At 40.6% G+C, this 24,324-nt stretch overlaps 1 protein-coding gene across 5 annotated transcripts in view; it reads left to right on the plus strand.

Moving 5' to 3' along the window:
• Positions 1–13,488, plus strand: part of LOC137563408 (mucosa-associated lymphoid tissue lymphoma translocation protein 1 homolog) — a 103,868-nt gene extending 90,380 nt beyond the window's left edge. For all 5 annotated transcript variants that reach the window (XM_068275818.1, XM_068275819.1, XM_068275820.1 and 2 more), the window contains 6 exons: positions 1,654–1,728; positions 6,502–6,629; positions 6,751–6,891; positions 9,868–10,019; positions 12,821–12,940; positions 13,030–13,488. In XM_068275818.1, the coding sequence (XP_068131919.1) occupies positions 1,654–1,728; positions 6,502–6,629; positions 6,751–6,891; positions 9,868–10,019; positions 12,821–12,940; positions 13,030–13,359 (946 nt within the window). In that variant the 3' untranslated portion in view covers positions 13,360–13,488. The remainder of the gene's footprint in view (positions 1–1,653; positions 1,729–6,501; positions 6,630–6,750; positions 6,892–9,867; positions 10,020–12,820; positions 12,941–13,029) is intronic.
• The last annotated feature ends 10,836 nt before the right edge of the window (positions 13,489–24,324 follow it).

A 24,324-nucleotide genomic window follows, 5' to 3' on the forward strand; every position in this document is an offset into this window, starting at 1 on the left:
ACCCTCATCCTTTAGGAGTCCTATACAGTCAACCTTTCTTTTTTTTAGAGTTGATGTACTTGTAAAACTTTTTTGGGTTAGATTTGATATCCCTAGCGATTTGATTTTCAGCTTCGATCTTTGCCAGCCTAATTTCTTTTTTACAATTTTTATTGCACTCCTTATAATTGCTTAGTGCAGCCTCGGTCTCCTCCTGTTTTAGGACCTTATAGGCATTCCTTTTCCTCTTCATTTTATCCCTAACCTTTCTATTCATCCATAGAGGCCTTTTTTTATTCCTAGACATTTTGTTTCCATATGGGATAAACATACTACAATATTGATTGAGAATACGTTTAAAAGCTTGCCATTTCCCTTCAGTGTCCTCCCCTTGTAGTACATTATCCCAGTTCACCAAACTTAGTGCCTGCCTAATTTGATTGAACTTTGCTTTTCTAAAATTCATAGTTTTAGTGGTCCCGCTGCCCCGTGGCCTATCAGTCACCAGATCAAACGTTATCATGTTGTGATTACTATTTCCCAAATGTTCTTTAACCTGCACATTTGATACATTATCTGGTCTATTAGAAATGATCAGATCCAGTAACGCATTCCCCCTAGTTGGTTCCGTTACCATTTGAGTCAAGTAATTGTCCTGTAGTGCTGCAAGAAATCTGCTGCTTTTACCAGAATGGGTAGCCTCAATACCCCAGTCAATGTCTGGAAAGTTGAAGTCGCCCATAATTATGACCTCATTTTTACTTGCAGCTTTTTCAATCTGCTGTAGTAATCGCAGTTCTGCAGCTTCATTAATAAGATGTTCATTAATACAGCTTCATTAATACAGTTTCCCTAGGAGCTATGACATGCATTTCTTTTCCGATTACATATTTTGTTTGTTTTGTAATTTGAACAAATGTTAGCACAAGGACTGCACAATGCGCAATTATTTATTTTTCTTTGCATAAAATACTACTTAAACTTAACATAAAATAATTTCCATAAAAGTGACTTGACAGCTCAAGTAAGTGACTCGACAACTAAGCACCCTTTCTTTCCCTGGAATTCCTCCTGTTTTGTAATAGCTATAGGAGCTGCCATGTTCTCCTCTCCCCTCCTCGCCATCCTTATTTACAGAAGTCACAGATGCTATCTTCACACATTCCCTCTGGATAAGCTCTTTGAAAAGGTTGTCCTAATTACCAACCCGCTCTGTTGATGAAAAGGTATTGTTTAGATGGCCCGTCCAGCTGAAGTAGGCTAATAAAACCTGTGCTAAACTTTAAATGTAGAATTAAAAGGTAAAATGGATTTTTTTAATGTTGAGATACACTGTTGGCATGCATTTTTAATGTGCTATTGAGATTTCCTGGGTTCTAAAAATGGTGCTCGCTTCACTTTAAGAACTACTGCCTTTGCACAAACCATTAACTAAGCCTAACAGTGAACAGACTTGTAGGGCTAGTTCAAATTGTAAGTGTTGCTGGGTTGTGTACACCATTGGAATTAGGACTAACGATTTCAAATAATTTCCAAAAATAAAGACAAAATAGGTCTATCCAATGGGCCACTCTTGCAAATCTATGTGCCCAGGTCCTGGAAAACTTTAGCAGTCCTGTTTAGTGTAGATGTTGGTTTTTGTTTCTGTTATTTTTAATAGCATTTTTTCTTTAGGTATAATTCTGACTGTGCAGTTTCTGTAGTGACGCCACTCAAGCCTTGGGGTAACACCGTCTACGGATATGCCACGTAAGTGATTTAGTTTGGGAGGGTGTATATCAGACTGCATGTACTTTTGTACTTGAGCAGGAGGAACAACACCAAATCCTGTGGAAAAACAGTCTCCTCCTTGGATCCAGTCGAAAATATAGTTCACAACAGCAAATCACAGCCAGCACCAGGAAGCTCTGTAAATGTGTCTAACTTTATCCATACAGCATAGACAATTGGAGATCTAATCCAGTACAGAAGATGGTACATTGCAATAGTTTAACACAGCACAGAGAGCACAAGTATGTGTTTTTCTCTGCTTGAAAGAGATATAGTGGTCTTAATTCACAAAGCAATGGTAAGATTGCCATGTTCCGCATGTCACCCTAGTAACACTCACATTTCTCAGGTAACGTGGGTAGAGCTAATTAGGCAACATCGGGAAGAAACTTTAAGACAACAAGCAGGTTCCGTAAAGCTGGCCCCCCTACAATCGGCACAAATAAAAATGCCATCATGTTTGGTTAGTGCTACGTTTGTACCTATTAGTGCCACAAAAATTACGATTTGTGCTGCTTTCGATTTGAAGATATTGGCACTTATTTTCTCCAAAACTGTAACATGACCCAGCCCCCGTACAACAACCTACGGACATGAAACAGGTATGGATGTGTAGTGCTGTGCGTGTGCTCATTTGTGCTGCAAAACTCATCTTTCTATATTTTATAGTTTTTGAGAGATTCACATTTTTATAAAGGTCAAAAGTTCACTCAGCCTCACTTAGCGATGTTGTTGTAATGTTGTAGGGGGCTGAGTGAACTTTTGACCTTATGCAAACATGAATATCTCAAAAACTAAAAAAAAGATAGAAAGATGATTTTTGCAGCACAAATGAGCACATACACAGCGCTACCCATGCATACCAGTTTCATGTCTGTAGATTGTTGTATGGGGGCTGGGCAATGTTATTGTTTTGGAAACATAAGTGCTATTATCTTCAAAATGAAAATAGTACAAATCTTAATTTTTGCAACATAATTGGGCACAGTTGTAGCACTAGCCAAGCATGATGGAATTTTTATTTGTGCTGATTACAGGGGGGCAAGCTTCACTGAGCTCAACGAGCAACATCTGTACACTTTGTACTAGAGGAGGTAATCTAGCCCACGGTGGGCTTCATTTAATTTTCCCGCCCAATTCAGGGTTACTTTAAAGATAACATGAAGTGAGAATCCTCTGTTATGCTTAGTACACCTGAAAAGGGGTGAGAAGAGATCACTGGGGTGTCACTTGAGTCTTAATTTGGTTTTAGATGTCAATCAAGCTGGCTTGAGTAACCTGCAGGACTTTTTTATATGGCTGGATAAATCAGAAGGAAAAGCAATCAGGGTAAGAAATTGAAGCAGCTATGCTTTTATTAAAGATGAACCATAAACATTTATAGTAGATTGCAGTAAGGATGCACTTTATGAAATTATGCAATTCATGGAAAAAAACACCACAGCGTGCCTACAATTTATTATTCAGAAGTCCCTGCAAGGCACACCACTGACCCTGCCCCCTGTTCAAACTAAAGTGTGGATGTCCAGATTTTTTTAACCTTTTGTCCAGGAAAAATAAAAATATAGGCTAGCAACCCTGATGCCAGATGACTGCTAAAAGGATGGAGCCTGTGGCCACACCCCCTCCCTATCCCCGTCATGTCTTCACCAGAGCATCCTTAGCCTCGTAAGAGGATGCATGAGTGCCGCTTGTAAAGACTTTTAGTCTGCCCTCTAATCATGTTGCTCGAACTGCACGTGCCCAAGCATCTCAGGATGTAAAACAGCAGTTGTGAACGGTCTGCCTGTGCCCATTTGCACTCGCCTCTCACCCCTCCACTTGTGTACCACACCATTGTAATGGATATGTGAGCTATTATTGTATTTACAGTATTAATTCAATACAGCCTATATGTGACAGCATGAGCAGTGCCTGTCCCTTCATTTCTTTTCACATAATATTAAAGTCTGACTTTTACCCAAGGGATTCAATATCTTTCCCTAGCCTCTGTACTGGGGGGCATTTCCACCAAATATGTCCATAGTTGTCTATCTGCTGCGAACATCTCCCCCCTATAGGAGCAGAATGACCATACTTGTGGATTAGAATACCAGCGCATAATCACCTTGTATTGCATCAACTGGGGTAAAGTATTTTTAGGAAACCAAATATATTTAATAAAGCTTAACCAAGATTACTGCATGTGTAGCAACCGCTTCTTTCAATGCACTATTCCCATCTGATTGGAGCTGCTGAAAGTGCAGGCAACACTGAGCAAACTCTGGGCTCTTTTCCACTACTAGAGTTTTGCTATGTGATCCTGATCGCAAGTGGATCACAAAACCCTAGGTATAAATAAACTAATATATACTGCAGTGACTGTTTTGGTTAGTGCGAGCCACTTGCACTGCAAATTTCTCCTGTGCAGAATCGTCGTCCTGCCGGATTTTGTCTGTGATTCAGCTCCTATCCTTTGTATAGAAACGCAGGAAAACAGCATAGCAGTTGTGCTTTTATGCAATTTTACCTGCAATTCCCATTGCAAATACAGTGCAATTGCATCATACACCCGATTGATTGCTGCACAATCGCAGCAGTGTAAATAGGAAAGAAATGCGATTGCAAGCAGTGCGATTGTGAGCTCTACTGAGTTCTACAGCTGAGTTTATGTTTCTTGCAATAATTCTCTCCTCCCAAGAGACCCTCTTATTGTCCAGCTTGGTCATCTTCTCTCTCTGGTCTCACTTTCGCATCCAGGACCTTGATAAATTGCACAGAAACTGGAAAAAGGGGCAACGGCGCTGGGAAATTTGGGTGCAGAGCAAAGCCGAAAAACGTTTCACCCTGCTCCTGCAAAAGTCCTGTTAAAGTTCATTACTATTCCCCTTCCAGGCCACCATGGACTCAGGAGAAAGGTTAATTCGGCTCAGTATTGGTATTCAAACTACACATCAATTGTATGTATCTGTACTTGTGTCACCGGTTGTCCTGATTGTACAGTATGTTGAACTGATCATGTATCTATGCTCCCCATTGTTGTATGTTTTGGATGTTGTACAGCGCTATAGAATATAATTGTGCTCTATAAATAAAAATAATAATAGAAAATAATCTTGTACAGCAGTGCCTTGCTGACAAGGAAGGAAGTCCTTATTGCTTAGCTGGATTGATCCAAAATAAAGGACAGAGAGGCGCCCGATGGAGCAGCACAGAGTGGCCTGAGTGGAGAGAAGAGTGTCCTTGGCCTGTGCTTGACCAAGTCAATACACCAGCCATATTGCTTGCCGATGCGCTGAGGGAAATTGGGGGTCTCTGTACACATGCTAGATTCTTGCCCCAGTCAGTCTTTATCTCCACCACGGTGGAGTTCAACCAAGTGTATGTACGTAGGGTTAACTTGTTTGTTGTTGCTTATGTGAAAATCAGTTTTTCTAAGAAACCGTGCCTTCTTTTCACTGAAATGAATTGTCAGCTTGCTTTCACACATAGCAGAGCTCTCACCACAATAGTTGGGTTAGCAGTCATGTGTCTGAGTGTGAAGCGGTGTCACTGAACTTGTACATTTCTGCTAAATGAAAGCTGTGCTTCCTGTTTTCACATGTGGTCAGAGCTTCTGTTACCTTTCACAAATGTTGTATTTTTGAGATATTAATGGACATCTTATGCAATGATTCAAGCTTTAGAACTAGTTGTTTATTTAAAAAGTTGTATAGGCAATTTGATATATAAACCCCCTCAACTTTACATAAATGTGTACCTGTTAGTCTAATAGTTCTCCCAATATTGTTTTCCCTTTTGGTCTAGTTGTCCTGCCTCCCACTTAATAGTTTTTATAATGATGTAGTGGTTGGCCCCACTAGACTATGGCCAGTAGACCAAGAGCTATGCAAATTGCATCACATGCATCTTGTACTTTGTGTAATCTCCGGTAAAATGTACTTGCATTGTCCATGCACAAAAATGTGAACATAGTTTGGTACATATAACCTGATGTTGCATGACAGTTTAGGTACGCTTTATAGCTAATTATTTGCAACTCAGTATTTAAAAATATGGATATATTTTATTATGTGACACTACTTAATACACTTGCCACAAGCAATCCACTCTAAGTATATGAGGGAAAAATGACAACATCACTTTACTGTCACCTTATGGCCAGTCAGATGCAATTGCATCTTGTAATTGTTCAAGTTGCAGGCCTTAAAGGGAACCTAAACCGAGAAGGCTATGTTTTTTTTCTTTTAAAATAATACCAGTTGCCCGACTCTCCTGCTTATCCTGTGCATCTAATGCTTTTAGCCACAGCCCCTCAACAAGCATGAAGGTCAGGTGCTCTGACTGAAGTCAGACTGGATTAGCTGCATGCTTGTTTCAGGTGTGTGATTCAGCCACTACTTCATGCAAAGAGATCAGCTGGGCTGCCAGGCAACTGGTATTGTTTAAAAGGAAACATCCATACCTCTCTCAGTTAAGGTTCCCTTTAATCTCTCCCTCTCCCTCCCTTCCTCCCCCTCCCCCCCCCCCCAAAAAAAAAATTCGAATGTTTTAGTTTGCAAGAAAGACAAGTATATAAACCTCTTCATGGGCTGACTGATAGGGCTTTATAACTTAGCACGTCTGCGATATTTATTTGATGCAATCAGCTGTTCAGTGAGTGCCTTTATTATTTGCTTGGAGATAAGTTTGCATATTTTAGTTTTCGTGATTAGTCACATTTGTACTTTTCATATAGAGCATTGCTTGATTTTCCTGTGATTCTGTAAACAGAAGTGAGAATGCAGAAGCCTATGAAGTTCAGGATGATGAGTTCAGCTCTGGGATCTTCATGTCATATCTGAAGAAACACATTCTGAAGGAAAAGAAAGTCACTCACATGCTTGACGATGTTCTAGAAGGTAGATTTACTGGAAAAAAACATGCCTCTTACATCACTATTAGAGGTGGTTGCATTACCCTAAGGTAGAAAAAGGTTTATCCCATTCATTTTTTCTATCTATCTTTCTATTCCCATTAAAGACATTGGCAGAGATCGGCTGGTAACTGGCAAACAAGTTATGGAAATAAGGCACTCCCTGAAAGAGTGCCGGGCTCTGACTGACAAGATTTGCACCCCGGGTAATGGAGAACTCAACAATGCTGTGTGGGATCAGCATAGCAGTAAGTAGAATACAATGTCCCCTCTAGTGTGTGCACTTCTCACAGCACAGTAAACACTCACTTATCCAGCATAGTTGGGGATTGACGGACACCGGATAAGTGTACTGCTTAAAGGTAGTCTGAAGCGTTTTAACCATTTTAGGATCACAGTTTTTTTCCACTTAACCACTTGAAAACCACAGGTGTATATCCCCCTAGTGACGAGGTGATTTTTTACAATTCAGCACTTTGCATTGCTTGGTCATACAACTTAGCACCCAAATGAATTTTACCTCCTGTTCTTGCCACTAATAGAGCATTTTTGGTGGTCTCTAAATGCTGCTGTGATTTTATTTTTAATTAATTTAAAATGTTATTTTTTTATTCAAAAAATCCTATTTTCTTCCTCTTCTTCCCTCGCCCCTAAATTGGCCCTGACTGCGATTTATACACTTCAGTACCCTCTCATAGGCACCAGCCTATAAGAGGGATTATATTTTGAGTCACTCCTGGGGACAGTTAAGTGGCATGGCTGTCCCCTGTACAGCGCTGTACAAATGTAAATACCTGTTGTTTTTCTAACAGCCTGCCAGCTCCAATCGTGGCTGGCAGGCTGATCATGGTTCCCCGCTCTGTGTCTCGACAGGGAATGCATGCTGCTAATCCCGCCACCTTCCCACCGCCGATCTGCGTGAGGGGTTGGGAAGAGGTTAAAAAACTAAACAATTTTCACATTGCAGGGCTCCTCCCATTTATTCAGCGATAACTTTAGTGTTACTTATCACACTGAAATGATCTATACATTCTTTTTTTCGCCACAAATTAGGCTTTCTTTGGATGGCACTTTTTACTAAGAATTATTTTATTTTGAATGCATAATAAAGGGGAAAAAAAGGAAAAAAAACATTATTTCGCAGTTTTCAGCTATTAGAGTTTTAAAATAAAATGTGCGTCGATACATAAAACTCACACATTTTATTTGCCCATTTGTCCCGGTTATTACAACATTTAAATTGTGTCCCTAAGTATGTCTATAATATTCTATCTGAAAATAAAGGTGCATTTTTTCAGTTTAGTGAATTTTAATATTATATCACTTATTTCAAGACTTAATTTGCAAAATAACTAGTAATATACCCGCATGACATACATATTAAAAAAAAGTCCCTAAGGTAATTATTTATGTAGTTGTTTTTTTTAAATGATGTAATTTTTTTTAATTTCTTTTTAACAAGGGTTTTATTTTGGTAACTATAGGGCAGGGGTGGAAGGAGTTACACGGAAGTGTCTGGGTTTTTTGTTTTGACCGAGAGCTTGCATCTCATTGCTGCTGGCTCCCGAGTCATCACAGGCTTGGTGATCAGGGTTGGAAACAGCTGATTCCCTTACCCCATCACAGAAGAAAGGGACTGTGAAGCGAACGGAAAGAGCACGGGGGATCGCTAACAGCGGTAAGTAAACAGTATGCATATCTATGCCCCTGATCCACTAGTGAAGTATACAGGGGTATAGATATGTATAGCTGGGATCCTGAATGAGCCTTCACATTCTCCTCCTGGTGTCCGTGTTCCCCCACTGGCTCCCCCGTTAGCAGTCCATGACCATTCGGTCGTGGACTGCTCTCTTCTGGGTTGGGGAGACTCCGGCAGTCTTCGTAAGCACTCGGGCTTCCGAAGACGGGTTGCTTCATACTGCACACGTGGAGTGCCCTCTCTTGTGTGTGCACAGTGCAGAGTGCTTCCAAAGACTGATTAAGTCTCACACGGCAGGAGATTCGAACAGAGGAGCCTGCGGTGGAAGGAGGAGAACCATAAGGCTCTGTACGACCCAGAGTCTTCCCTCTCCTTAGGTCAGTATTTGATTTTTATTTATGCTACAGATTCACTTTAAGAATTAATGTAAAAATAACCGTGACATTGAGCGATTAACCTCCTCCGCTCTCCACAGCAAAGTGTACCCGGTCAACTGCCCCTTCCCCAATCTACAAGTGTGGCAACCTGTATGACACCTTGTCCCTTACCCCACCACCATTATCAACAAGAAGCCTCTGTCAGACAGAGCCCCCTCTCCAGCTGTGCACAGCAAAGTTGACATACCATAGCACCAGATGCTGTCCTCTCCTTGCACCCACCTGCTGTATTGCAGCATATTCCATATGGCTCCCAATGCATGTCATGATCATTTGGCTTTTGTCTTTTCAAGATTTAAAGTTATTGTGATAGTGTAAGAATTATCAATGGCAATGAGTAGAGACTGCAATCCTTATTTCCTCTTAAGGAATGTTGGTGACAGCTGGCTATAGGGTTGACCAGTTGGCTTTAGTCGTTTATAAGTGGGGGAAGTGAGTATTAAAGTGGTGTGAAACTCTGACATAACCTTCAATAAAAATGTGTTTTCCTACTTTTTATTACTCATACAGTTATCATATTTGCTTTTGTGCACACGTAATATTGTCTGTTTACAGTTTTATAAAGTGTAGTTTTTCTTACCCTGAAAGCTGGCATTGCATTTTATTATTTTTGTATTATAAATGCTTTTTATTATATATTAAAATCTTCTAATGAGCTATTCTGAACACTGTGTGTGCCTGAAACAGACAGTTTCTCAGAGAGTGCTTGTTTACATTCCAGTGCTGATACATTTGTTTTTAACAAGTAAAAAAGATACTGTTATCTGCAGTTTGGATGCGGATTTGAAGCTGAATAGCAGGAGAAAGTGCTTTGTTTAACCATTTCAGTAATGTTCTGCTAGAATTTAGCTTTCAAGCTGTGAGGAATCTTTTAGAGCAAAGTAGAAATTCTGGCTTTCAGACCACTTTAAGGCTAGGGGAGGGATTAAGGTTAATCTGTGGTTAGTCATATGGTAGTTCTCTAAGTAGGGTTACCTAACTAGTTGAGCATAGAATCTGTCAAAATCACAGTGAACAAAGATGCTGGTGTAGAAATATAAGTGGGCTGTATTTGCTTCTAACAGTCTCTGATCTTTCTCATTATCCAGGTATCTCCCCCAAAATGGTAAAGTTCTCATGTGGAGTTGAAGTGCAGTTAAGATTCAAAACTGTGTTCTCAAACCTCATTCATACTTTTGCGAGACTGATGAATACTCCACCTCATCTAACTGACATAAGGATCATCCTTTACAAGCCTTCTGTAAGTGGCTGTTTTACATTTTTGAGCACTGTAAACAAATGAGCATGTTAAGCAGACATCAGCTGGTGGCAAGCCTTTCATAGTATTGATTGTACAAAAGATCCACATTTTCGAGTCTTACATTACATCTTATAAATGGAAATTAAAATAAAGATTTATGGTGGCCATACATCTAGCAATGTATGGGCAGATCAACCAGGAGACAGATCACTCTCTGATCTAATCTGATCAGAAAGAGATCAGTTGGCTGCCCATATACCGCAGGCCGATTCCTGACCGATTCCAGTATTAAATCTCTTGAGAATTAGCCTTCTGACGTCACCTCCAGCACTGTACACCAAATGTTAATGCCCCCCCGGTGCCCGTGCATTCAAATCTCACCTGCTGCGACTGTCCAGCTGCTCCCGGTCTCTTCCGTTGCTTCCTCATGAGTGCCATGTGGCTGCCACATATAGCGCGTGGTGCGTGTTGGACATCACCACGTCAGCAGTGAATGAGACCCAGAGCAGCTTAACAGTCATTTACATTTGGTGGGACAGCAGCCATGGGTTCAATCGCATTTATCGTGATTTTGCATGCCGTTATCACCACGTACTGGATCGATCACATTGGCTTAAAATTTCCCAGCATTCTCGATCAATACATTTGACCGATTTTGCCCCCAAATCTGTAAATCGGGAATGCTTGTTCTGTAACCGATTTTCATCTGATTCAATAAAATTATCGAACATTTGCATAATCCTTGGTCAACTTGGAATTGTTTGCATCTCATAGATGCAACATTGTATTACACCTCTTTTTTTGATAATGTTAAAAAGAAACCAATTCAGTTTTCAGCCAGCTGTGAAATTCCTACTGCTTGCTAGTTTGTAAGTCTGGCATCTGTAGTTTTTCGTGTAGTACACATGAGTACATATGTTCTGGCCACGTTTCATTTGGGCACAGGGAAGACAGAAGACAGCCCTCCCTGCACTAGGTAATATTGGGGGATATAAAAAATATATTCCACTAATAATTACCTAATTTCTATGTTTGTGCATGTAGTTTGGGGGCTGGCTATTGCTGTATTACGGTGACTGTATTGTGGCATGTGGCCGTATGAGTAATTAGCTGCACAGAATAGAGTGTGTTACTCATTTTCCACACCTGGGATAATCCAGTGACTGACAGCAAACGTATAATCATGCTGGCAGCAATGATAAGATGAGCAGGACTTGGAAAATACCAGGAGGAAGCTCAGACCCTTGATTGACATAGGGGACAGTTACAGGACTACAGTTCAGGTGTGATATTTTTTCTCGGCAATATAAAAAGGGATAATATAAATGAAAGTCACAACAAGAAGTGGCAGTGTTAATAGAGGGCAACACAATGGAGCTATATACCGGTAAATGCCCTGAATCCACACCTACTTCAATGGTGAGTTTTTCTTCTCTTTTGGGTTCCCTATCCCCAGCTGTACCAGTGTGTGTAATCAGATCGCCATGCTATTCAGGTCTGTTTCACTGCAGCCGCTGTCATATCAGCGTGACAAAATCTGCTACCCTTCTTTAATGCTTGCATTGTTAAAAGGATGAGTGCTGTAATAACAGCACATGAGATTTGGGCTCAGCCGGCGCCACCATAGACTGTAATAGGAATTATGGCTATAGTGGCGCGCAGTGAATAACTTCGGCACCGTCAGAAGACGGAGATTAATTTACTTTTAATACACTATAGCTCGAAGCCGAATATAGCAATAGCTGGAAGCCAAATTACATAATTTCCCACTATCCACGTGGACCTGGAGGCAGGGCCGGATTTAGGCCAAAGCTCCCTAGGCCATGGCCTAGGGCACCACAGTAGCACGGGCACCAAAGCAGCAGGCTGAAGTTATGAAGTATTTGCAAGCTTGGGAGATCAGGCGAGTGCCTGACCGCAGTACTCTGCTGCCAGCGGCCTGTGCAGAGGCCACCTTGCTCTCTGTGCATGTTTGCATTGAGACGGGTGGCTATGGAGTTGGGCAACATTGGAGACAGAGGGGAAGAGGAAGCTTCGGCACTAGAGACGAGCTGAGAAATGAGTGACACAGATGGCTGCTGCGGGGTGCAGGCGAGTTGGCTACCTATACTAAAAGGGGGGAAGTGGGAAGAGGAGGGATTAAGGGAGTCATCTGGCTACCTATACTGGAGGGGGGGTCAACAGGTTCCTATACTAGAGGGAAGAGGAAGGGGTCATCTGGCTACCTTTACTGGAGGAGGGGCCTGGTGACAGTGGCCTTGGGCGGTAAAGAGTACAAATCCGGCCCTGCCTGGAGGGAGAATAGTATTTAATGCCACTGGGACTTGTGCAGCAGCAGGATAAGCCATATACTGTCTGTATCCTATGCCCAAGTCTCCCAGCTGCGATTTTATACGTATGCTTAAAAGGAACCCAAGATGAGAGACATATGGAAGCTGCCATAATTATTTCCTTTTAAACAATACCAGTTGCCTGACAGTCCTGCTGATCTTTCCAGTTATTTGTGTGTGAATCACACACCTGAAATAAGTGTGCAGCTAATCTTGTTGGATTTTTGTCAGAAACATCTGATCTGCATGCTTGTTTAGTGTCTATGATTAAAAAATTTAGAGGCAGTGGATCAGCAGGACAGCCAGGAAATAAATATGTCAGGCTCCATATATCTCTTATCTCGGGTTCCCTTTGAGTTAAATAGTAAATCGGTAATACTAATATATACCAATGTAGTACGAAAAACATGAAATAATCTGTATTTCATTTATTTCTTTAAAAAAGAATTGTGTATTTTATGTTTTCTTCAGGACATGGCAGATCTGTTAAACACTTTCAGACCTGACCCAGTAGACTCTCTGTTGTCCATGGAGGATGATGTTGAAGAAGTGGACAGCATGCTTAGGCTTTCAAGCCTACAAAAGTGCCAGGTAAGGAAAGATCTGCATCCCTCAGTGTTCATCATCTGTACTTCTGTCAGTCCTGATACTTACAGTCTATCATTTTGTATCATGTGCAGAATGACATCATCATAAAAATCGACCTGCATTTTACAAATCTTGAAAGTGGAGTCAGGAATCAGGAAACTTTGGAGCAGGTGATCAGCAGGCCCTGGATTGCCGAGTTATTCAACAGGCCAAGCAGGATGTGTATGGAGAGACGCCACAGAGCTGAGGCTGCAGCTCCACCAAGTATGCCTACCATGCAAACACATCTGTCCACTGACTCCTTAGATCAGCAGCCTGAAGCACATCTTGGAAATGCTGGAGGAATGCCTCTTAGCATTCTGTCAAAATCTAGCAGTGAGCCTGAAGAAAATGATGAAACCGACCTGTTACCTGTCTTATGAAGGATTCAGATTAGAATATGAACTTCCATTCCAGAGGTACATATCTCCTGGATGGTCCTTTGGAGTTGATGGACTACACATCATATGAACTGCCTAAGAAGACATTAATACAATGGCTTCTACATATGATCAGGTTCAGAATCTTTGTTTGATATTTAGGCATTGTTCTCATAATTATTGCTCTCTGGGAGAGATGGGAAATATGGTTGAATTGTAACACTCTTTGGGACACTGGCAAAATTATTTTTTAAGTCAGTTTGTACAGCATGCATGGACTAGTGTTGGCGTATTCGAATCAGGACTACATTGTTTGGCACCCAAACAGACGCAGCAGGACAGGATGTGTTTCATCTAACTCCAATACTTCTGCCATCCATCTTGGAAGAAAGAAGTATTAGAGCAAATTAAAATGCACCCCACCCTGCTGTCCGGAGCTGAAATGGTGCTGAAATTGTCTGTTCGGGTGTTGAACCACGTGCTTCTGAATTCAAACACCAACAACACTAGTATGGACTAAAAATGCTTGAAAGTTCTACAGGTTCATATAGAGCTTACATGTCTAACTTATGTACAACTGATTGTACTGAATTCAGACAGCTTACAATTGTGACTAGAAGCAAAGTGGTTCCCACTAGGCATGGGAACAGGTTGGAGAACACACAATGGCCTCAATTCACTAAGCTTATCTCCTGTCTTTAATAACGTTTCTAGAGTTATCACCATGGTGATGAGGCATGTCGTATTCAGGAAACATTTTACCTCAGGCAAACCTAAAGTTAACTCTTCTGTCTTTAAGTTAACTCTTCAATCCTTAAAATAATTTCAGAATTCTAAAGTTAAAGACAGGCTGTTAATTAACTGCGTGTGAAAATAACTACAGAGGAGTTAACTTAAAGGAATACTATCAATACCCAAGTGTTATAAAATGACAATGTACAAATAATGTCTAAGTAGCTGTGTAAACATTTTCCTATTTTCCATGTTAAATATCAGAGGCAAAAGCTTTAATTAATTGTGTATAGGATTTAGCTCTATTGGGACAAATCATTTGCAAAGGGGTGACTGCTTCAATGCACAGCCAGTGTTGTTTTTTGCATATCAGACTACAGAGTAATTTCCCCTGAAAGCCAAATAAATATATGAAAAGTTGTGCTGTCAAAGACAATTACATGTTTAAAACAAGTTACATTTGCTCTCCTGCAGACAGCTCATAAAACATGCAGCTTCTTCTGAGAGCTTTCTCACACACAGTTACACACAGAGATAACAGTGAGGGAAATACCCCCTCACCTCATTAACTCTCCCATCAGAAATGAGCAGACAATGCCCTCAGTTCAGAGTGAAAGGAATTTGTTACAGTAAACAAAAGAGATAAGCAAATGAAATGTATACATCATTATTTACCAGCACTTCAGGAACTCTCTCTACTCAGGTTAAAAAACACATGTTAATCGATAGTGTCCCTTTAACTACAGAGGAGGTAACTTAAGGAATTAAGAGATAAGATAACTCTCTCACTGTGTGGTGGCAAGTTTTCTCTTGACTTATTATCTCCAGCATGATCTTAGTGAATGTGTGTGTGCAGCCATTTCTTAAAGGAAAACTATCAATTAACATGTTTTTTTTTCAATTGAGATAGGAATTATTTGGGAAGTGCTGGTGTATACATTTCACTGCTTATCTGTTTGTTTACTGTTATCAAAGTCTTCACTTCACTGACTGCAAGTCTGACAAAATATGACATACTACTTAATCATGAAGGGAGGAGGGATTCCCTCACACTACATCTGTTAACCCTGTGTGTGAGAAGGCTCTCACTGGCAGCTGCCTGTGTCTCGAACAGAGCTGTTTGCAGAGAGAAGAGGAAATGTATCTTATGTGCAACATAAACATTTGTAATTATGTGTGAAACCTGACACCAGAGGCTTTTCGTATACGGTAACTCTGCAGTCTGACATGCAAAGAAGAGTGTAATATTGAAACAGATACACCTTTGCAAACAAAACATTCCAAAATCTACATACAATGAATTAAAGCTTTTGCCTCTGATATTTAACATGAAAAGTAGGAAAATGTTTACACAGCTACTTAAATATTATTTGGACATTGTAATTTTTAACCACTTGGTTTGATACTGCTCCTTTAAGTGTACAATACATTGTTAAGTGTACTGTGTTAGTTGCTACATCTCTGAAAAGTGTTATTAGCATAGGATTTTACCTGTAGGGATACTATGGAGTAGGCATAGGGTAAAGGTGCACAAAGAAAAACAGACAGAAACTTCTGATTTGATGAGAACTTGATGACAGCTGGTGCTGCCAGGCTGTAGCACAGTCATCTTTCCTAAAACTGTGACCACTGATCATTCCAGGGCACAGCAACTAAATGATTGTACAGGCTTCTGAGCTTCCATGTAATAGTCATACACACTGATGCATACATCTTAACCACTTTGCATCCAGGCCTTGTTTCCCCCTTATGGACCAGAGCAGTTTTGACATTTTAGCTATGTTCCTATTTAATCACTCAGCAATAACTTTATCCCTACTTATGACACCTAAATGAAATACATATCGATTTTTTTCAAGACTAACTAGGCTTTTCATCCTACAGCATTTTTTTAATGGGAATAAAGAGCTGGGGAAAAACATTATTTCTCAGTTTTACCAATTCCAGTTTAAAAATAAAAAGCACTACTATAAATAAAAAACACACATTTTGTTTGGCTATTTCTACCATTTATCACAAAACTTTAAATTATGTTCCTGTCACAATTTATGGTGAGGAAATTTGATTTTGAACTAATGCTACAGTGTGTATTTTTCACTATGAACTGAGAAAATAAAAGTATTTTTAATGGTAAAAATCAATTTTTTGGCTCAGGGAACATATATTATAATTCACCAAATAGTACTGCAGCAGATAGTGCCAGAGGTTCTGCACAGGAGTAAGCTCAATCAAGCACAGCAATACTTAACCCTCCTGGCGGTTTAAAAAAATCCGCCAGGGGGCAGCAAAGTAGTGTTTTTAAAAAAAAATAAAAAATTTTCATGTAGCGAGACAAAGTCTCGCTACATGATAGGCGCTGCTCAGCGGCATCCCCCCAGCCCCTCTGATCGCCACCGGCGATCGGAGATCCCGTTCAAAGAACGGGATCTCCTGGAGGGCTTCCCCCGTCGCCATGGCGACGGGCGGGATGACGTCACTGACGTCATTGACGTCGTGACGTCAAAGGGGACTCCCATCCACCCCACAGCGCTGCCTGGCACTGATTGGCCAGGCAGCGCACGGGGTCTGGGGGGCGGCCACGGCGCGACGAATAGCGGCGGATCGGCGGGTAGCGGCGGCGATCGGATGCTACATGCAGCTAGCAAAGTGCTAGCTGCGTGTAGCAAAAAAAAAAAAATATGCAAATTGGCCCAGCGGGGCCTGAGCGGTGCTCGGCACGGGCTTACCGCCAGGGAGGTTAAAGAGACACTGAAGCAAAAAAAAAATTATGATATTATGATTTGTATGTGTAGTACAGCTAAGAAATAAAACATTAAGATCAGATACATCAGTCTAATTGTTTCCAGTACAGGAAGATTTAAGAAACTCCAGTTGTTATCACTATACAAAAAAGCCATTAAGCTCTACAACTTTTAAAGTCGTGGAGAGGGCTGTTTTCTGACTTTTATTATCTCAACTGTTAGTTAAGTTTTTACTTTTACTCTGCCAAAGGAGAGGTCATTAGTTCACAGACTGCTCTGAAAGAATCATTTTGAATGCTGAGTGTTGTGTAATCTGCACATATTAGAGAATGATGCAATGTTAGAAAAAACACTGTATACCTGAAAATAAAAATATGAAAATATTTTCTTTGCTGCTAATCTTCTAGTAATTATTCATAGTACACAACCAATTCATTATATCATATATATTTTTCCGCTTCAGTGTCTCTTTAAGCTACAAGACATATATCTACATCCTCGTGGCTTAGATGAAATCACAGAGGACGTAGATATACTGTAGTGGTGAAAAAAGTGGTTAACCTTATCTACAAAGAAACATTGTAAGATGTTGGTAAGAGGTGTAGGGAAACTTTGGGTTTGAATACCTGATTTATGTTCAGACCATAGTACAGATTCTACATGCTTATCCACTATACTGAGACTTTTTGTCGTTTTTCATGATTTTTAACCATTTTTTATGATTGGTGGGAAATTCCTGCAGTTGGCAGAGTATTTTGTCCCTCTTATACGTTAGGTCAAGAAGCAATATTCTGCCTATCTCCATGATTGCAGGGAATACAGTAGCAACAAATATAGTCCTGAAATTCAGAATCACAGACTGGGATGTGGCTATTATTAAAAACAATGTTATAGTTCATAGTCTTCAGTTTAGCATGCAGGCATAAGGCACAGTAAAAATTTTGCTTAATGTTGCCTTGATACATGTACATTGGTGCGCTAGTCCCTATGGTAGCTGCAGTGTTGGATCTAACATGAATCTGTTGAGTGTTTTGTCTGTTTTACCATTTAGATGTGTCTTAGAAAATGTATTTCTATTTCTATTTGTATGGCAACAATTATCTTGAATACATGGGAGAGAGGAAGATGCTGGTGCTATATAAATCTAAAATATAATAATATTGGAGCTTTACTGTAAACAACAAATGTGTTTCCTTTCTGTTACAACATAGTTTGAATACAAACTGTATTAAAGGCAAATCGACAGGAAGACTACAAGTTATGGAGCCGTGTTATACTCAGCCTGCACAATCTTTCTACACGAGCTGGATGGCCATGATACACAAGTACACAAAACACTATTAAAAAAACTTTTTGGCCTGAGCTTTACTTCTGAAGATATTAATCATTACAGCTCTATAGATTCTAAACGGATTGTCCTATGCAGGAGGACAAGGGGCTGCAGCACAATTTTACACGGTACCAGAAATGAAGAGTTCTCATAATTTAGTTTTGTTGTAATTTATTCTGTACAGATTGTTGAATTTCTCTACAAGGGATCTAGAAGGTACTTCTGCATTAGGTTACAATAATGATGTTATTTTAATGTAAAGAGTCAAAACTCTGTAATACAACAATGACTTAAAGCAAACCTGAAGTGAGCAAATTCACTTCAGATTTGATACATACCTGAGTAGAAGGAAGGCTCTGGATAGTATAGAGCACAGGTGTCGAACTCCAGGCCTGGAGAGCCAGATCCATGCCAGTGTTTAGGATGGACTGAGAAAGAGAAAAATGTGTTCTACCTGATGGACCACACCTTTCCTGATTCAGACCCATCAATTAATTTGAGCTGTGTCAAAAATATGTGAGAACCTCTGCCCTCGAAGGACTGGTTTGACATTCCTGGTATAGAGTTTTCCGATACCTCCGCCCGGTCTGTCATTCCAGCATTGTCCACCGGTAAAGCTGCTCAGTCAAACAGCTCTTCAGAACTACTCATGTCGCCAAGTGGTTCCGAGGACAGGTGCTTTGCTACTGAGCATGCTCAAGTCTGGGCTTGTACATGCACAGTAGCAATTCACTCTTTCTCAGAACTATTCAGGAACGTGAGTAGTTCCAAAGGGCTGTTCAACAGAGCAGGTGGAATAGCTTTACCAGCTGACAGTGCTGGAATGATGGGCCGGACGGAAGAACAGGAGGGCTTAATACTCTTCAGAGCCTTCCCTCTATTAAGGTAAGTATCAAAGCTGGAGTGAGTTTCCTCACTATAGGTTTACTTTAATGAACAGAGTCTATATATACCCATAAAGGGGAAACTGTTATGGTTTGTGACATTTGCCTTAAACATGAAATTTCACTGCATGGATACAACTACTGTTTTCTTTCTGGTAAATATTTTTTTTTGCACTTTGAAAGCATTTGTATCGGATATAAAAAAGCAAAATGTATGTACAAAAAAAACCTTTATGTAACATATTACACAACTGTTGTTGGATGAAATTAAAAAAAGAAACAGTTTAAGTGATCAATGTGTCATCATTTAATGCAAATTCCAGACAGATGTAAAAAATCTACCTTTTAATTTACTCATCTGTTCAATAAAACTGATGGTTATAGTTTTAAAGTGAACAAAAGAAGAAGCACACTCATGTATTTTACCATATATATCAGTGGGAACATTAGAGAAAACACCTACCCTGCTCTCTGTTATATTCTTCACTGCTCTGTCTGCTTCTAATCAGCCCTGATAATATCCCAGACTGAGCATTTAGTCTGGCTTTGCTCAGGAATCATTATAGCTGAGTCTGTCTTCTCTGATGTCTTTTCAAGCCCAAGCCTGCCCCCTTCAGGCTCTGCTTTCCTGTTCTGTATACTGCAGCATCACCGAGAGCTGTGATGAGATGGAAGGAGCTGCTAATGTAAGGGTATATTGAAAAACTTTTTTTTTAATCTATATTTGTTAGTCATAAGAGGTTTTTGATTTCATTTTGCACACAGCCCACTAAATAATATTATTTTCTGATGAACTGTGTTTTGCCTGGAGTTTTAGTAAAAAAAACACAAAAAAACGGCACACCAGAGCGGCGAAAATACCAGGTATAGTATTTATTTTGTAAAATCTATCGGGGGATATGTTTATTTTGTGCAAAAGCGTTCATCTCTGGTTTTCTTTAAATACTGTTCGCACAATAGCAATGATTGGTCTTTAAGCTCCTTGGCGGTATGGACGAGCTCAGCTTGTCCATAATCGCCGGAGGGCACTGCTCAGGCCCTGCTGGGCCGATTTTCGTTTTGGTTTTTTTTAAAACACGCAGCTAGCACTTTGCTAGCTGCGTGTTGGTGACAATCGCCGCCGCTTGCCGCCGATGCGCCGCTACCCACCACGTTACAGGCCCCCCCCCCGAGACCCCATGCGCAGCCTGGTCAATCAGTGCCAGGCAGCGCTGAGGGGTGGATCGGGACTCCCTGTGATATCACAACGCCGATGACGTCATTCTGTCGGGGGAAGCCCTAAAGGAAATCCCGTTCAGAACGGAATTTCCTTATGGGCATACGCGCCGCCGGCGGCGATCGGAGAGGTGGGAGGGACGCCGCAGGGAGGGGGGCATCATGTAGCTAGCGCTAGGCTAGCTACATGATTTTTTAAAAAAATCTAAAAATACTGTGCAGCAGCCACCCTGATGCATTTAATAGAACGCCAGGGTGGTTAAAGTCTAATTAAACCCAAAATTTAAATGTGCAATTCTAATAGCAGTCAGCTTGATAAGTGAACATAAAAAGTGTGTAATAGAAGCAGAGTGATGGAAAGAAAGCCTTTTCATGGGTTCAATCTGTTTGGAGCTTCTATTTGTATGGCAACAATTATCTTGAATACATGGGAGAGAGGAAGATGCTGGTGTTATATAAATCTAAAATATAATAATATTGGAGCTTTACTGTAAACAACAAATGTGTTTCCTTTCTGTTACAACATAGTTTAAATACAAACTGTATTAAAGGCAAATCGACAGGAAGACTACAAGTTATGGAGCCGTGTTATACTCAGCCTGCACAATCTTTCTACACGAGCTGGATGGCCATGATACACAAGTACACAAAACACTATTAAAAAAACTTTTTGGCCTGAGCTTTACTTCTGAAGATATTAATCATTACAGCTCTATAGATTCTAAACGGATTGTCCTATGCAGGAGGACGAGGGGCTGCAGCACAATTTTACACGGTACCAGAAATGAAGAGTTCTCATAATTTAGTTTTGTTGTAATTTATTCTGTACAGATTGTTGAATTTCTCTACAAGGGATCTAGAAGGTACTTCTGCATTAGGTTACAATAATGATGTTATTTTAATGTAAAGAGTCAAAACTCTGTAATACAACAATGACTTAAAGCAAACCTGAAGTGAGCAAATTCACTTCAGATTTGATACATACCTGAGTAGAAGGAAGGCTCTGGATAGTATAGAGCACAGGTGTCGAACTCCAGGCCTGGAGAGCCAGATCCATGCCAGTGTTTAGGATGGACTGAGAAAGAGAAAAATGTGTTCTACCTGATGGACCACACCTTTCCTGATTCAGACCCATCAATTAATTTGAGCTGTGTCAAAAATATGTGAGAACCTCTGCCCTCGAAGGACTGGTTTGACATTCCTGGTATAGAGTTTTCCGATACCTCCGCCCGGTCTGTCATTCCAGCATTGTCCACCGGTAAAGCTGCTCAGTCAAACAGCTCTTCAGAACTACTCATGTCGCCAAGTGGTTCCGAGGACAGGTGCTTTGCTACTGAGCATGCTCAAGTCTGGGCTTGTACATGCACAGTAGCAATTCACTCTTTCTCAGAACTATTCAGGAACGTGAGTAGTTCCAAAGGGCTGTTCAACAGAGCAGGTGGAATAGCTTTACCAGCTGACAGTGCTGGAATGATGGGCCGGACGGAAGAACAGGAGGGCTTAATACTCTTCAGAGCCTTCCCTCTATTAAGGTAAGTATCAAAGCTGGAGTGAGTTTCCTCACTATAGGTTTACTTTAATGAACAGAGTCTATATATACCCATAAAGGGGAAACTGTTATGGTTTGTGACATTTGCCTTAAACATGAAATTTCACTGCATGGATACAACTACTGTTTTCTTTCTGGTAAATATTTTTTTTTGCACTTTGAAAGCATTTGTATCGGATATAAAAAAGCAAAATGTATGTACAAAAAAAACCTTTATGTAACATATTACACAACTGTTGTTGGATGAAATTAAAAAAAGAAACAGTTTAAGTGATCAATGTGTCATCATTTAATGCAAATTCCAGACAGATGTAAAAAATCTACCTTTTAATTTACTCATCTGTTCAATAAAACTGATGGTTATAGTTTTAAAGTGAACAAAAGAAGAAGCACACTCATGTATTTTACCATATATATCAGTGGGAACATTAGAGAAAACACCTACCCTGCTCTCTGTTATATTCTTCACTGCTCTGTCTGCTTCTAATCAGCCCTGATAATATCCCAGACTGAGCATTTAGTCTGGCTTTGCTCAGGAATCATTATAGCTGAGTCTGTCTTCTCTGATGTCTTTTCAAGCCCAAGCCTGCCCCCTTCTGGCTCTGCTTTCCTGTTCTGTATACTGCAGCATCACAGAGAGCTGTGATGAGATGGAAGGAGCTGCTAATGTAAGGGTATATTGAAAAACTTTTTTTTTAATCTATATTTGTTAGTCATAAGAGGTTTTTGATTTCATTTTGCACACAGCCCACTAAATAATATTATTTTCTGATGAACTGTGTTTTGCCTGGAGTTTTAGTAAAAAAAACACAAAAAAACGGCACACCAGAGCGGCGAAAATACCAGGTATAGTATTTATTTTGTAAAATCTATCGGGGGATATGTTTATTTTGTGCAAAAGCGTTCATCTCTGGTTTTCTTTAAATACTGTTCGCACAATAGCAATGATTGGTCTTTAAGCTCCTTGGCGGTATGGACGAGCTCAGCTTGTCCATAATCGCCGGAGGGCACTGCTCAGGCCCTGCTGGGCCGATTTTCGTTTTGGTTTTTTTTAAAACACGCAGCTAGCACTTTGCTAGCTGCGTGTTGGTGACAATCGCCGCCGCTTGCCGCCGATGCGCCGCTACCCACCACGTTACAGGCCCCCCCCCCGAGACCCCATGCGCAGCCTGGTCAATCAGTGCCAGGCAGCGCTGAGGGGTGGATCGGGACTCCCTGTGATATCACAACGCCGATGACGTCATTCTGTCGGGGGAAGCCCTAAAGGAAATCCCGTTCAGAACGGAATTTCCTTATGGGCATACGCGCCGCCGGCGGCGATCGGAGAGGTGGGAGGGACGCCGCAGGGAGGGGGGCATCATGTAGCTAGCGCTAGGCTAGCTACATGATTTTTTAAAAAAATCTAAAAATACTGTGCAGCAGCCACCCTGATGCATTTAATAGAACGCCAGGGTGCTTAAAGTCTAATTAAACCCAAAATTTAAATGTGCAATTCTAATAGCAGTCAGCTTGATAAGTGAACATAAAAAGTGTGTAATAGAAGCAGAGTGATGGAAAGAAAGCCTTTTCATGGGTTCAATCTGTTTGGAGCTTCTATTTGTATGGCAACAATTATCTTGAATACATGGGAGAGAGGAAGATTCTGGTGTTATATAAATCTAAAATATAATAATATTGGAGCTTTACTGTAAACAACAAATGTGTTTCCTTTCTGTTACAACATAGTTTAAATACAAACTGTATTAAAGGCAAATCGACAGGAAGACTACAAGTTATGGAGCCGTGTTATACTCAGCCTGCACAATCTTTCTACACGAGCTGGATGGCCATGATACACAAGTACACAAAACACTATTAAAAAAACTTTTTGGCCTGAGCTTTACTTCTGAAGATATTAATCATTACAGCTCTATAGATTCTAAACGGATTGTCCTATGCAGGAGGACGAGGGGCTGCAGCACAATTTTACACGGTACCAGAAATGAAGAGTTCTCATAATTTAGTTTTGTTGTAATTTATTCTGTACAGATTGTTGAATTTCTCTACAAGGGATCTAGAAGGTACTTCTGCATTAGGTTACAATAATGATGTTATTTTAATGTAAAGAGTCAAAACTCTGTAATACAACAATGACTTAAAGCAAACCTGAAGTGAGCAAATTCACTTCAGATTTGATACATACCTGAGTAGAAGGAAGGCTCTGGATAGTATAGAGCACAGGTGTCGAACTCCAGGCCTGGAGAGCCAGATCCATGCCAGTGTTTAGGATGGACTGAGAAAGAGAAAAATGTGTTCTACCTGATGGACCACACCTTTCCTGATTCAGACCCATCAATTAATTTGAGCTGTGTCAAAAATATGTGAGAACCTCTGCCCTCGAAGGACTGGTTTGACATTCCTGGTATAGAGTTTTCCGATACCTCCGCCCGGTCTGTCATTCCAGCATTGTCCACCGGTAAAGCTGCTCAGTCAAACAGCTCTTCAGAACTACTCATGTCGCCAAGTGGTTCCGAGGAC

Source organism: Hyperolius riggenbachi, chromosome 3, assembly GCF_040937935.1.
Source record: "Hyperolius riggenbachi isolate aHypRig1 chromosome 3, aHypRig1.pri, whole genome shotgun sequence".
Taxonomy (NCBI): Eukaryota; Metazoa; Chordata; class Amphibia; order Anura; family Hyperoliidae; genus Hyperolius; species Hyperolius riggenbachi.